Source organism: Meriones unguiculatus, chromosome 1 (genome assembly GCF_030254825.1).
Source record: "Meriones unguiculatus strain TT.TT164.6M chromosome 1, Bangor_MerUng_6.1, whole genome shotgun sequence".
Taxonomy (NCBI): Eukaryota; Metazoa; Chordata; class Mammalia; order Rodentia; family Muridae; genus Meriones; species Meriones unguiculatus.
The window spans coordinates 174831729-174843805 of record NC_083349.1 but is presented as its reverse complement, the minus strand read 5'-3'; the positions used below and the strand labels follow the sequence as shown (position 1 = coordinate 174843805).

At 40.9% G+C, this 12077-nt stretch overlaps 1 protein-coding gene across 2 annotated transcripts; it reads right to left on the bottom strand.

Moving 5' to 3' along the window:
* Positions 1-3691: 3691 nt before the first annotated feature.
* Positions 3692-11799, bottom strand: LOC110539544 (olfactory receptor 8B12). 2 transcript variants are annotated; one of them, XM_060371859.1, is made up of 2 exons: positions 11785-11799; positions 3807-4727 (listed from the first exon to the last, which is right to left on the bottom strand). In XM_060371859.1, exons 1-2 carry the CDS (start codon positions 11797-11799, stop codon positions 3807-3809), a joined length of 936 nt encoding a protein of 311 aa, XP_060227842.1. The 2 variants fall into 2 exon arrangements, with proteins under 2 accessions (XP_060227840.1, XP_060227842.1); XM_060371857.1 differs by lacking the exon at positions 11785-11799 and having other exon boundaries at positions 3692-4760.
* Between the last annotated feature and the right edge of the window lie 278 nt (positions 11800-12077).

Below are 12077 nucleotides of genomic sequence, written 5' to 3'. Positions count from 1 at the left end.
GGAAGATACTCAGCCCTCATTCAGAAGGGAAAACGGGATAGACATCAGAAGCAGGAAAAGACTGGGAACAGGACAGGAGCCTACCGCAGATAGCCTCTGAAAGACTCTACTGATTATCATGATTTTAAAATGAAATCTTACCCAGGGCCAAGGGGTTGGTCCTGACTTAATAATAGTATAAGGAATAATCAAATTGCATTTCACATCATATACTTACAGATCACATTTTCAGAGTAATCAAGTTGCATTTACGTACTTAGGAGTATGTAATAATTAAGCGAAAAGAGGTCATGAATTTGGGAGATAGAGGTACACAGGAGCCATGGCGGAATGTGAGAAAAGGGGAAATTATATAAATTTCAAAAGATGGAATAATTTAAAAAAAACATTATTTAAAAAAGAAAATCATAAAGGAAGCATAATATTAAAAAATAGCATAAAGACAAACAAAAGAGGCATGAATTCAAGTTTCTGAACTTGAGTTTCTTTTTGATAGCAGATAGTTTCTTGTCCTCGAATAAAAAATATTTCTGTGTCTCCAATATCTGTTAAATTAGAACAGATTAAACAACTTGTGAGGCCCTTTGAAGAATAAATGATCTGAGATTATTTTAAAACTTTCATAATATTAAAAGTTGAATAAACATCAGAATCTCGCAAGTTGAGACACAGGCTTTGAAACCTGACCATGCTACCATTATGAGATTTCTGTTTTGCTCAATATTTGTAAGTTATAGAAAAATAATTTATGAATGAAAGAGAAAATGAGTGTTAACTATTTATTTGTTCATTTTCAATAGAAAAGTATATTTTTCTATTTCAAAGAAATACTGGGTGTGTGTCCATGCACAATCTGAACTCTAAGTCCCTCTTCTTGATTTCTGGATCAAATCAACAAGCCAAAAGTGCTCACAATAATAAGTAGGGCAATCCAAGATGGCGGCGACCAAGGCGCACATATCTGAGAGGCAGAGGATCTGAAACTCTGAAATTGGTAAGTGGACGGCAGCTGAAGCCATAACATCAACATTGAGGCTTCCTGGGCGAGTTGGGACAACACGACAACACTTGAGCTAAGACCATTTAGATCCAGGTCACCTGCGGACTTCTCTGGGGAATGAGAGTGGCGAACATTCGATCCTCTGCACTTCCCCTTGCTGAGCCTCCCTCCTCCTCAGTGGAGGTGGCCCACAGTGCCCTTGGCTCTTAGCCTAGAACTCCCTGCTCAGTGACTGAGACAGCAGACACAGACTGCTTAGTTCTTAGCTGCGGCTGCCAGCTACGCCAGCCTTCTGAGTCCTGGGTCCACGAGGAGCTGCACAGTCCGCAGGGCCTCACAGGCAGCGACTGTTCCAGCTGCACAGTCCTTCAGTGGCGGGCAGCCCGCTGTATGGGCCAGCCAGGTCCGCTGGGTCACCCAGGTCTGCCAGGCCACACAGGTTCTCCAGGTCCACCAGGCAACCCAAGTGGCACACCGCTGTAGGGGCTCCCCAGGGCTTCCCAGCAGGCATCTGTACTGGCCTCCCAGTTCTGCTGCTGTGGCCAGACTCCCAGTGGACGGCTTTAACAGCCTCCAAGTTCTGCGGCTGCAGCACCACTGAGCTGCTGGATCGCCTACACCTGCATTTGCTCCAGCAGGCCCAAATCTAAGAGTAGAGAGAACAGAGGGAACCCCTGTGCTCTCTGATTAGACCTACTAGAGAGTGAGTGTGCCTTCAAGTGAGTGCCTGCAGAGCCCCAGATCCAGGGTCCCTCTACTCCAGCAGCCAGACATCGGATCCCTCCCACCCACACACCCATTTGTGGGCAACATAGGGATTCTTGGGACAGTGTTCTCAACACTGAAGCCCCTGCTCTGCGGGTCTACCAGTGGAGTCCCTGCAAACAGCTCCTGGAGCCCAGACAGAGCTGCAGGCCACTGAGGTAGTCAGGGAATTGACACATGCGCATTGTGTCCACAAACAGCGCCAGAACCAGCAACCCCTGCTATGCCTGCACCACCCCCTGTCCCACATTCCAGCTATCTATACTCTCTAGCACCCTGTCCTTAACCTGTGGACCTCCCTCCCTTAGATACAGCTGAAACACCAATGCACGCTCTCAAACCAGTGGACCTCTCTCATCTTCCTGAAGAATACTCCAGACACCAGAGAAAGATGGACCCAGTCTGAACTGCAGACTCCAGGAACCAACAGTGAAGGTTACAGAAAAGCTGATAGCCAGAGGTCGGCGTAAGAACACAACCAACAAAAGCCAGGACATTATGTCTTCACCACAAACCCCAAAATCAATGAATACACCAATTCATCAGAAACACAGGAAAATTATTTTAAAGCTATGCTTATCCAGTTCTTAGAGGCACATAAGAGGAAACGAACAAATCTCTCAAAGAAATACAGGCAAATATAGCCAAACAAATAGAGGCACAAGTAGAGGCATCATTGGTGGCATATAGAGAAGAAGGAACAAAAAAAAACTAGAGACCGCCATAGGAAGACAGGAATCCACATTCAAACAGATGAAGGAAATGGTGCAAGGCATGAAAACAGAATTAGAACCAATAAAGAGAGCACAAACAGAGAAAACCCTAGAGCTGGAGAACTTAGAAAAAAAAAATCAGGACATGTATCTAAAATATGCTCAAATACACAAGGACATTTGCTCAATCATGTTCCTAGCAGCTTTATTCATAATAAAGCTGGAAACAACCCAGATGTCCCTCAACGAAGAAATGGATACAGAAATTGTGGTACATTTACACAATGGAATACTACTCAGGAATTAAAAACAAGGAAATCATGAAATTTTCAGACAAATGGTGGGAACTAGAAAAGATCATCCTGAGTGAGGTATCCCAGAAGCAGAAAGACACACATGTATATGCTCACTTATAAGTGGATACTAGACATATAATATAGGATAAACACACTAAAATCAGTACACCTAAAGAAGCTAAGCAAGAAGAACGACCCTGAAGATTCTGTTGGTATAATGTTCTTTTGGAATGTATACATCTTACCCTTTTTCATTCAAATGCTGATTTCTCTCCCCCCACTATCTGGTTTCTGAGACTGATACTCCAACCAAGCTAATCTAGAACCCCTGCTCAGATGTAGCCCATGGCAGCTCAGTATCCAAGTGGGTAAGGGAAGTACCCTAGTAAGGAGAGCAGGAACTGTCTCTGGCATGAACTCAGTGGCTGATTCTTTGACCACCTCCCCCTAAGGCAGGAGCAGTCTTGCCAAGCCACAGAGGAGGATAATGTAGCCAGTCCTGAAGAGACCTGATAAGCTAGGGTCAGATGGAAGGGGAGGAGGACCTCCTCTATTAGTGGACTTGGGAGAGGGACATGGGAGGAGATGAGGAAGGGTGGGATTGGGAGGGAATGATGGAGGGGGCTACAGTTGGGCTACAAAGTGAATAAACTGTAATTAATGTTAAAAAATAAAAATGTAATTAAAAAATAAAATTAAAATTTAATTTAAAAAAGAAATACTGGAAGAGTTTAGACAGAGAGTAAGGGTCAGGGTAAATAAAGCTCTGTTAAAATCTTGCTCAAATATAAAATCTAAAATGCCATTTCTGGGCCTAACAAATCAAGATGGTGGATTAATTGACCAGCATCCATAAAGACCTGAGCTCACTCTCTGGTGTCATGAATTCTTCTTGTATAAGTTGAAAAAAAATAACTAGACCTTGAACCCCTCCTTGCAACCTTGCATCTCCTTCTCCAAGCACAGCTCTTTCCATATGAATACTGCTCATTGACCAAGCCTCCCACTTAAGCTCATGATACTGCTTCTCTGTTAAGAAAATATTCTCCTAACTACAGTTTTCCTTAAAGCAATTTTGACATCCTTATTTCTCAAACTATAGATCAGAGGATTCAACATGGGCACCACAATTGTATAGAACAAGGAAGACACTTTTCCTTGATCAAGTGGCAAAATGGAAGGTGGCTTGAGGTACATGAAAGCCCCAGAACCAAAGAAAAGACAAACCACAATAATGTGGGAGCTGCAGGTGCTGAAGGCCTTGGACCTGCCCTCTGTGGAATGCATGTGAAGAATGCTAGAGAGGATGAGGGCATAAGAGATGAAGATGGTGACAATTGGCACACCAATACCAAAAGCCACAACAATGAAGACCACCAGCTCATTTGTGAAGGTGTTGTTGCAGGACAGCTCAAGAAGAGGTAGAATGTCACACATGAAGTGATTGACAAGGTTGTCAGCACAGAAGGTCAGACTCATTATGTTTCCTGTGTGGGCCATGCCTCCAGAAAAGCCCATCACGTAGACTCCCAGTAGAAGGAGCAAACACACCTGGGGAGACATGGTGACTGTGTACATCAGTGGCTTGCAGATGGCAACATAACGGTCATACGCCATGGCTGACAGGATGAAGGACTCGGAGACAACAAAGAAACAGAAGAAAAATAGCTGTGTCATGCAGCCTGGGTGAGAGATGATGTTCTTTGTTGAGATAAAACTAATCAGCATTTTGGGGATGATGGTAGAGGAATAACAGAAATCTATTATGGAAAGATTGAAGAGAAATAAGTACATGGGGGTGTGCAAGTGAGAGTTCAGCCCTATCAGGGAGATCAAACCCAGGTTCCCCACCACAGTGACCATGTAGAAACCTAGAAACAGGAAGAAGAGGGGCATGCGGAGTCCCGGCTGGTCTGTCAGGCCTGCAAGGATGAACTCTGTCACACAGGAATTCTTGGCAGTCATTCTTCTCTGGAGGGAGGCCTGAGGGACAGAGAAGAGGACCAGTGGAGACAAAGAAACATGACCACTGTCCTCACAAATCTAAGTCCTATTCATGAAAATGGAATCAAGAAGAGGTTTGAATTATGGTGGGAAGGATTAAATGTTTACAGGGGGCAGTAATGAACTATCAATTATCTCTAACTTCCAGAGCACAGTAGAGGGCTTCACTTTACCTCCAGAATCAGACTGTGAGACTCTTTAACAATCTAAGGTCAGTCCTTTTATCTTGCCCTCCCTTCTCTAGCCTTTATACAAGTTACTGAAACCTGAACATCTTTTCAGCAGTGAATTCTAACGTAGAGAAGACATCACGGCTTCGAATCAACACTAGAGTAACAAGTTGAAGTTGTGTTTCCCACAGTCTCTTAACTGTACATAAGTGTAACAATGAATGTTCTAAGCTAAAACATATAGGGGTTATTATGAGATGCTCTAAGAACATGGGACCATACAGCAATCTTTTCAAATGAGACACAGGGTACTCAAAGTCACAAACCCACCAGACTTCAGGCAGAAGGGAAGTTCCAGCACTCCCACAGGGTCCTAACCTGTGTTCCATGGCTGGTCAGGGTCATACAGGCACATACCTTTCTTAAGCAGGAATGTTCTGTTTCTCCTCTGAAGGATTCTGGGGAAGATAAAGACCTGGTGAATAGAAAACAATGGCTTGGATACCCAGAACTTCCTCCTTCCCAGGCAAAAGCTCAGACTCCAGATTATCTTGCAATCCTCTGTATTCCAAAATCCTTGACTTACAGCTGCTGTTTGTCCAGTGACCCCTCCAGTTTCTAAGAAGAAGGCAGCTCCTGCCCTGTGCATAACAGATTAAAAGTGTCATTCCAGTTTGCACATCTCAGTAGCCTGATTATGAAGACAGAGGCTCCCTCAGGACCATTTTCTCAGTGTTTCACTCCCTAAGGGAGCAGACATGTTTGGTTCTTCTGAAGAATTCCCTATTTGCCTTTTAGAAACAATTTCTTCTGACAATTAACATTTGTAATCATGGGGAAAGAGATGACCCTGGGTCCCGTAACATATCCAAATCTTGAATGTCAGGAAGTTGATGACTACTAGAAACACAATAATATAATAAGAAGTGGCCCAGGATCCAAAAGGAAATGCAGAACAGTGTGGCCTGGAATTAGATGTGAGGACTTTAAAATAACCACTTCAATTACATTTTTAATTTACATAAAAGGGGAAATGCGCTAACAAATGGTTTATGCCAAAAGAGTATAAAAAGCAACAAACTACCAAATGAAAATTTCAAAACTGAAACTTTTTATAGGGAGTTAGGAATTTTGTGAGTTGAGTTGGTATCAAACCAGGTAAAGTCACACAAAGTAACTGCGAAATCGAAGACATAATTAATAAAAATCAACTATACTAAATTCAGAGGAGAAAATTAGTTTTAAAAATACTGTAGTATCGATGTCTGTAAGACAATCTAAAACAGGTCCAATACAGTTCCAAACATGAATAAAAAATTAGGTAGAAAAATACTTTTAAGTATTAATGAAAATATTTCCATCCAAATTTGATGAACCAGAAAACAAAATAAGTTAAGAAAACCGTATCAAAAAACGAATACAAAACATATCATAGTTACATATAATGTAGTCAAACAGCTGAAAATTGGATTAAAAAGGAAAGAACTTTCAAATAGGCAGAGACAAGAGGCTCAGTAATTTTTAAGGAACAGAAATGAAATCAACTCACTTGTTATAATGGAAATGGAAATGAGAAGACAATTAAATGACATCTTTTAAACTCTGAAAGAAAACAATTGTCAATCTAGTATTATATATCTGGTAAAAATACCTCCAGAAATGAAACAAAGAGATTGTCAAACAAATGAAAGTTGAATAATTTATCACCAAGCACTGCAAGTAGTGAGAAGCAAATTCTTCCAGATGAAAGTGACAGTCTGCAGAAGGAACTGAAATTTGTGGAAATCCCAAATACATGGACATATATAAAATATTTTACTTTAATTTTTTTTCAAAAGTAACTTTGGTTGTTTAAAGCAGTAAAAGCTTACGGAAGATTTGTACTATATACAGCATACATGTAAGTCAAAGGACAATCACACAAGAACCTAATTCAGCCAAAATTACAGAGACATGTAATCAAAACTACAAGAAAAGGTGGATAAAATAGAACCTTACATAAATCAACAGGATCAATAAATTTAAAAGTGTAAATGCAAACATTTCCAGTTCATCACAAGTGGCAGCCTACTGTCGAGAGAGAACAGCAGAATGGAAACTGGGTCCTATCCTGTTAGGCAGGCATGTTGGAAGTGAAGATTGGTCAGAAAATCCTTGACAACAGTCCTCTGTGGATCCAAACCCTTCCCAGACCGCTGCCCTGTGCTTGCCCAGCTCTGCCAAACTGAGGGGTTTCTCTTCCGTACTCCACTCTCCTTGGCCTCCAAGTGACAATCCACACGGAGTACAAGCTATTACACAAGCTGTTACATATAAGACAAGGGAACAGTTTGCCTGAATACAAGGTCAAAACCCAACAAATCCTACTATCCAGAGATTATACCAGAAAGAATTTTCAACAATATCTTTTCAAAGGTTTACTCCAGCTTTACGAGGCTAGCTTAAGATGTATATACTCACCAGTTCAGAATTAGCCATGCAGTGGGTGCCTGACAGCTACTTACTCCATCATTATCAACGTTTACATGGATGGATGGGTACATCACTGTCAATAAAATTAAAAAGACTAATAATACTAAGTCCTGTCAAAAATATGAAGAAAAACATTATAGTGCTTTTATATTGCTAGTAGGAATGTAATGTGACAACTTACTTGTAAAGCTTACAGTATCTGGCAAGACAAAATACAGATATAGAACTACTCTATGACCCAGAGCGTATAACTATACTCTCAAGTATATGTTCCCCCAAAATAATGCCATGTTTAATTCACAAAAGGTCCAACACCTAGATTTCACAACACCTCAAAACCAGAAATTAACAAAATAAGTATTAACAAAAGAACAGATGAATAAGCCACAGTGTTTCATTACAATGAAATACAAGTCAGCAATAAAAAGAATAAAAAGAAAAGAATGCTGAAATGTGTAGTACACCAGTTTAAATGAAAATGGCCCCCATAGACTCATAGGGAGTGGCACTATTAGGAGTTGTGGCCTTGTTGGAGTAAGTTGTTGGAGGAGGTATGTCACTGGGGGTGGATTTTGAGTTTTCAGATGTTCAAATCAGGCCCAGTGTCGCTCTATTTTCCTGCTGCCTCAGGATCCAGGTGTAGAACTCTCAGCTCCTTCTCCAACACCATGTCTGCATGCATGCCACTATGTTTTCCACCATGACAATGATGGACTAACCTTCTGAACTATAAGCCAGCCCCAAGTAAATGTTTTCCTTTATAAGAGTTGATGTGGTCATGGTGTCTCTTCACAGCAACAGAAATTCTAACTAAGACATGACAACCTGAATGAATCCAGAAATGAAACAAAGGATCAGTCTCTGGGAAATAACCAAAAACACACTGAGGAGAACCTCAAATACTAAGCTCAAAGTCACTTCATTAATAATAAGGACACGTTTGAGACTCTGAAAATGAGAATGGTACTAACTCATTCAATGAACTGAGAAAAAAAAAACTTTATCATCCACTGTGTTGTAGGGGCTATAAAGAAAATACTAACAAAAACAAAATACCTATTCATTACTAAGAAAAAGAAGATCAATAATAAACAAGTTATGTAATATACCACAGCAGATGATAAGATAATAAGAATAGGGAAAAATAAAAAAGGGCAGACATTTTGAGTTACATATTTAAACAAGAGGACAAATAAACTTATGGGGATTGGATGTGTTCTGAAGCACACAAAGATCATACTCATCAGGTCTTAAAAGGTGACAGTCACACTATTTCAGTCAGTATATATCACTTTAGTGGGCTAATGGGTGATCATTGCTTAATATGTCAGGAGCCATTGTTCCTTGACTCAAACAACAGCTCCGCCAAAAGCACTGGTTCAAGTGAAGAAATTTTTGGATATCATAAGTTACAACAGCAAAAGAACTTTCTTCAAAATCAGAAGGCATACAATGAAGAATACCATCTGTGTATCTCTAGTTTAAACACATCGTCTGTTTCTCTGCGTTTCCCTAATTTTCAAGTCAGTTCTCAGGCAGAGATCCAGTGTATTCCTCTAAAGCACAAACTGAGCTGGTATCTAGCCAGCCACATTTTACATTCTTTCCCAGGGCTATTGATGATGCCTTTAGCCAAAGAAGGAAATTTCGACTTGAAGAAATGCAAGCCTTAGTGAACAAGTAATTAAGCCACCTTTCTGACCTAAATGTCTACTGAACTCATTATATAAAGAGGCTCATATCTCACTGACAGAGCATTTGCCTAGCAAGCCCAAGCTCCTCAATTTGGTCACCAACTTTGTGTGTGTGTGTGTGTGTATATCTGTGTGTCTGTGTCTGTGTGTGTGTGTGTGTGTGTGTCTGTATGTGGTGTGGCTTTACTTCCAGTCCCACCTGCCAAAGCCATTTCACATGGTCTTACTAGCAGGTAAGTATCCATGGGCTGCTCTGCCATTCCATGTATCAGAACTGCTCCTTAGGGACAGTTACATCAGTTAGGCCTGGCCTTCCTACCTTACCTCCAGTCCCACTTGGTACAGACATTCAATGTGTACTCCATTGTCCCAGTAAATGCTATTTCACCCACTCTTGGAAAAATCCATGAATTAGATATTACAATTATTCATCTATACACCAAACACAGATGTGCTGTAGTTGATAAAAGTGGACTTGGGGAGGGGCATGCATGCAGAAAGGGAGGGGGAGGGTGGGACCTGGAGGGGAGGAGGGAGGGGCTTATGGGGGGATACAAAATGAATAAAGTGTAATTAATAAAAGTTAAAAAAATAAAAAATAAATTCTACTAGATAAAAAGCCACATATAAACTCCAACACAGTAACAGTGGGAGATTTCAAAAAGCTCACTAGCACCAGTAGACAAATAAAAAAAAAATACAAACACAGGAAAATTGAAATAGCATCTTTTATTTTATCTGTCCACTTCAGAAGGGGGATGCAAGGGCTAGACACTGACAGCAAGTGAAACTACACAAACTCATGGAAATTAAACAGCACACTGTTAAATAAATAATAAATAGGTCACTGGAGAAATAAAGAGAAAAGTCCAAATGTCCTAGGATTGAGGAAATGATAACACAGCATACTGAAACCTAGAAATACAAGAAGGAAGGCCCCAAAAGGAAGGCTTATAACTCTAAGTACCTACATCAGAAAATTTGAGCAATCCCAAATTAATAGATTAATGCTATACATTAAGGCCTAAGAAAAACAAGAACAAACTAAATCCCTCAGCAGTAGATAAAGAGAAGTAAAGATCAGGGCAGAAATTAATGAAATGAACATTAAAAATAATAATTCAAGGAATCAGTGAAAGAAGAGTTCATTCTTTAACAAAATAAACAAGATTGGCAAATTAACCAAAAGAAAGAATAAAAAGACACAAATCAGTAAAATCAGAGAAGACAGAAATGTTGCAAAAGTATCAATAAAATCCAGAAAGTCTTGAGTACATACTATAAAACTCTATAATTCTCTAAAACAAAGACTTTAAAGAAATGAATTTTCAGATACTTGTGACCTGTGTTGAGTAGTTTCATGTCAATTTGACACAAGCTAAAAGGAAGGAACCTGAGTTGAGAAAATGCCTACATAAGATAGGACTTTAGGACATTTTCTTAATTAGTGATTGAGGGGGAAGGGCCTACCCACTGTGGGTAGTCCTCTCCCTGGGCTCGTGGTCCTGGAGTCTATAAGAGAGCACGATGAGCAGGCTATGAGGAGCAAGCCAGGAAGCAGCACTCCTTCATCACCTTTGCGCCAGCTCTTCCCTCCAGTTTCCTGCTCTGGTTGAGTTCATGCCTTGACTTTCTTCAATAGTGGGCTATAATAGAGAAGTGTCAACCTTTCATCCCCAACTTGCTTTTGGTCATGGTGCTTCACAATAGCAATAGTAATCCTAACAAAAATGTAACTTATCGAAATTAAAACAAGATTGGAAAGAATTAAACAGATCTAAAACTAGCAATGAATTTGGAACAGTAATTAAAACTCTCCAACTACAAAACCCTAAGACCAGATGGACTCACTACTGAATTCTACTAGAACTTCAAGAAAAAATAACACCAATACTACTCAAATAATTCCATGAAATAAAAAAGGGAGAATGCTTCCAAACACTTCTTATGAAACCATGATTAACCCAGTATCAAAACAAGATAAAGACATCATTAAAAAGGAAAGAGCCAGGTTAGAACCCTCTAGCCTTTCTCACCTACCTGCTGGGAACACAGCCAGCAGAGCTGCTTAACCTTCACTCTGGAGGAGGCCTGTCAGCCCCAGGAAGAGACGGGACAAAGCCTGCAGAGCACCGTAATCTTTCTCTGGATGAGGCCTGCTGACCCCCGGATAATCCAGGCCTGTGGAACGGCAGGAACAGCCAGGGTAGAGCCTGCCCAGCCTTTCTTGTGCCCACCTGGGACACATCCAGGCTTGCAGGTCCCCAGTAACATCAGCAGATGTGAGCCCTCTGCTGTTGCCTGAGCTCTACTATCAGGCCCAAGGCTCCGCCTACCTCCTCAAAGAGTGCTGTCAGCATCAGGAACACCCAGCCAACATCAGAGACAACCAGATGGCTAAGGGCCAGCATGAGAACATAAAGAGATTCAGGGCAATAAGGCTGCAACATAACCCAGCTATCCGACCACACTAAGCCCTGGACACTCTGACACAGCTGACCCAAAAGAAGACCTTGAACCCCAACTTTTTTTTAATTTTATTTTTTTCTTATCAGTTACATTTTATTAACTCCGTATTGCAGCTGTATCCCGCTCCCTCATTCTCTCCCAATCCCACCCTCCCTCCCTCATCTCCACCCTGCCCCTTTCCAAGTCCACTGATGGGGGGACCTCCTCCCCATTCATCTGATCCTGTTTTATCAGGTATCTTCAGGACTGACTGCAAAATCCTCCTCTGTGGCCTAACAGGACTGCTCCTCCCTTGGGGGGTGGGGAGGTCAAAGAGCCAGCCATTGAGTTCCTGTTAGAAATAGTCCTTGTTCCCCTTACTATGGGAAACCAATTAAACCCCAACTTTTAAAGATGATAGAAACCTTTAAAAAGGATGTGAATAAATATCTTAAATAAATACAAGAAAATTCAATCAAACAGGTTATGGAATGAATACAATCTCTTAATGAAAT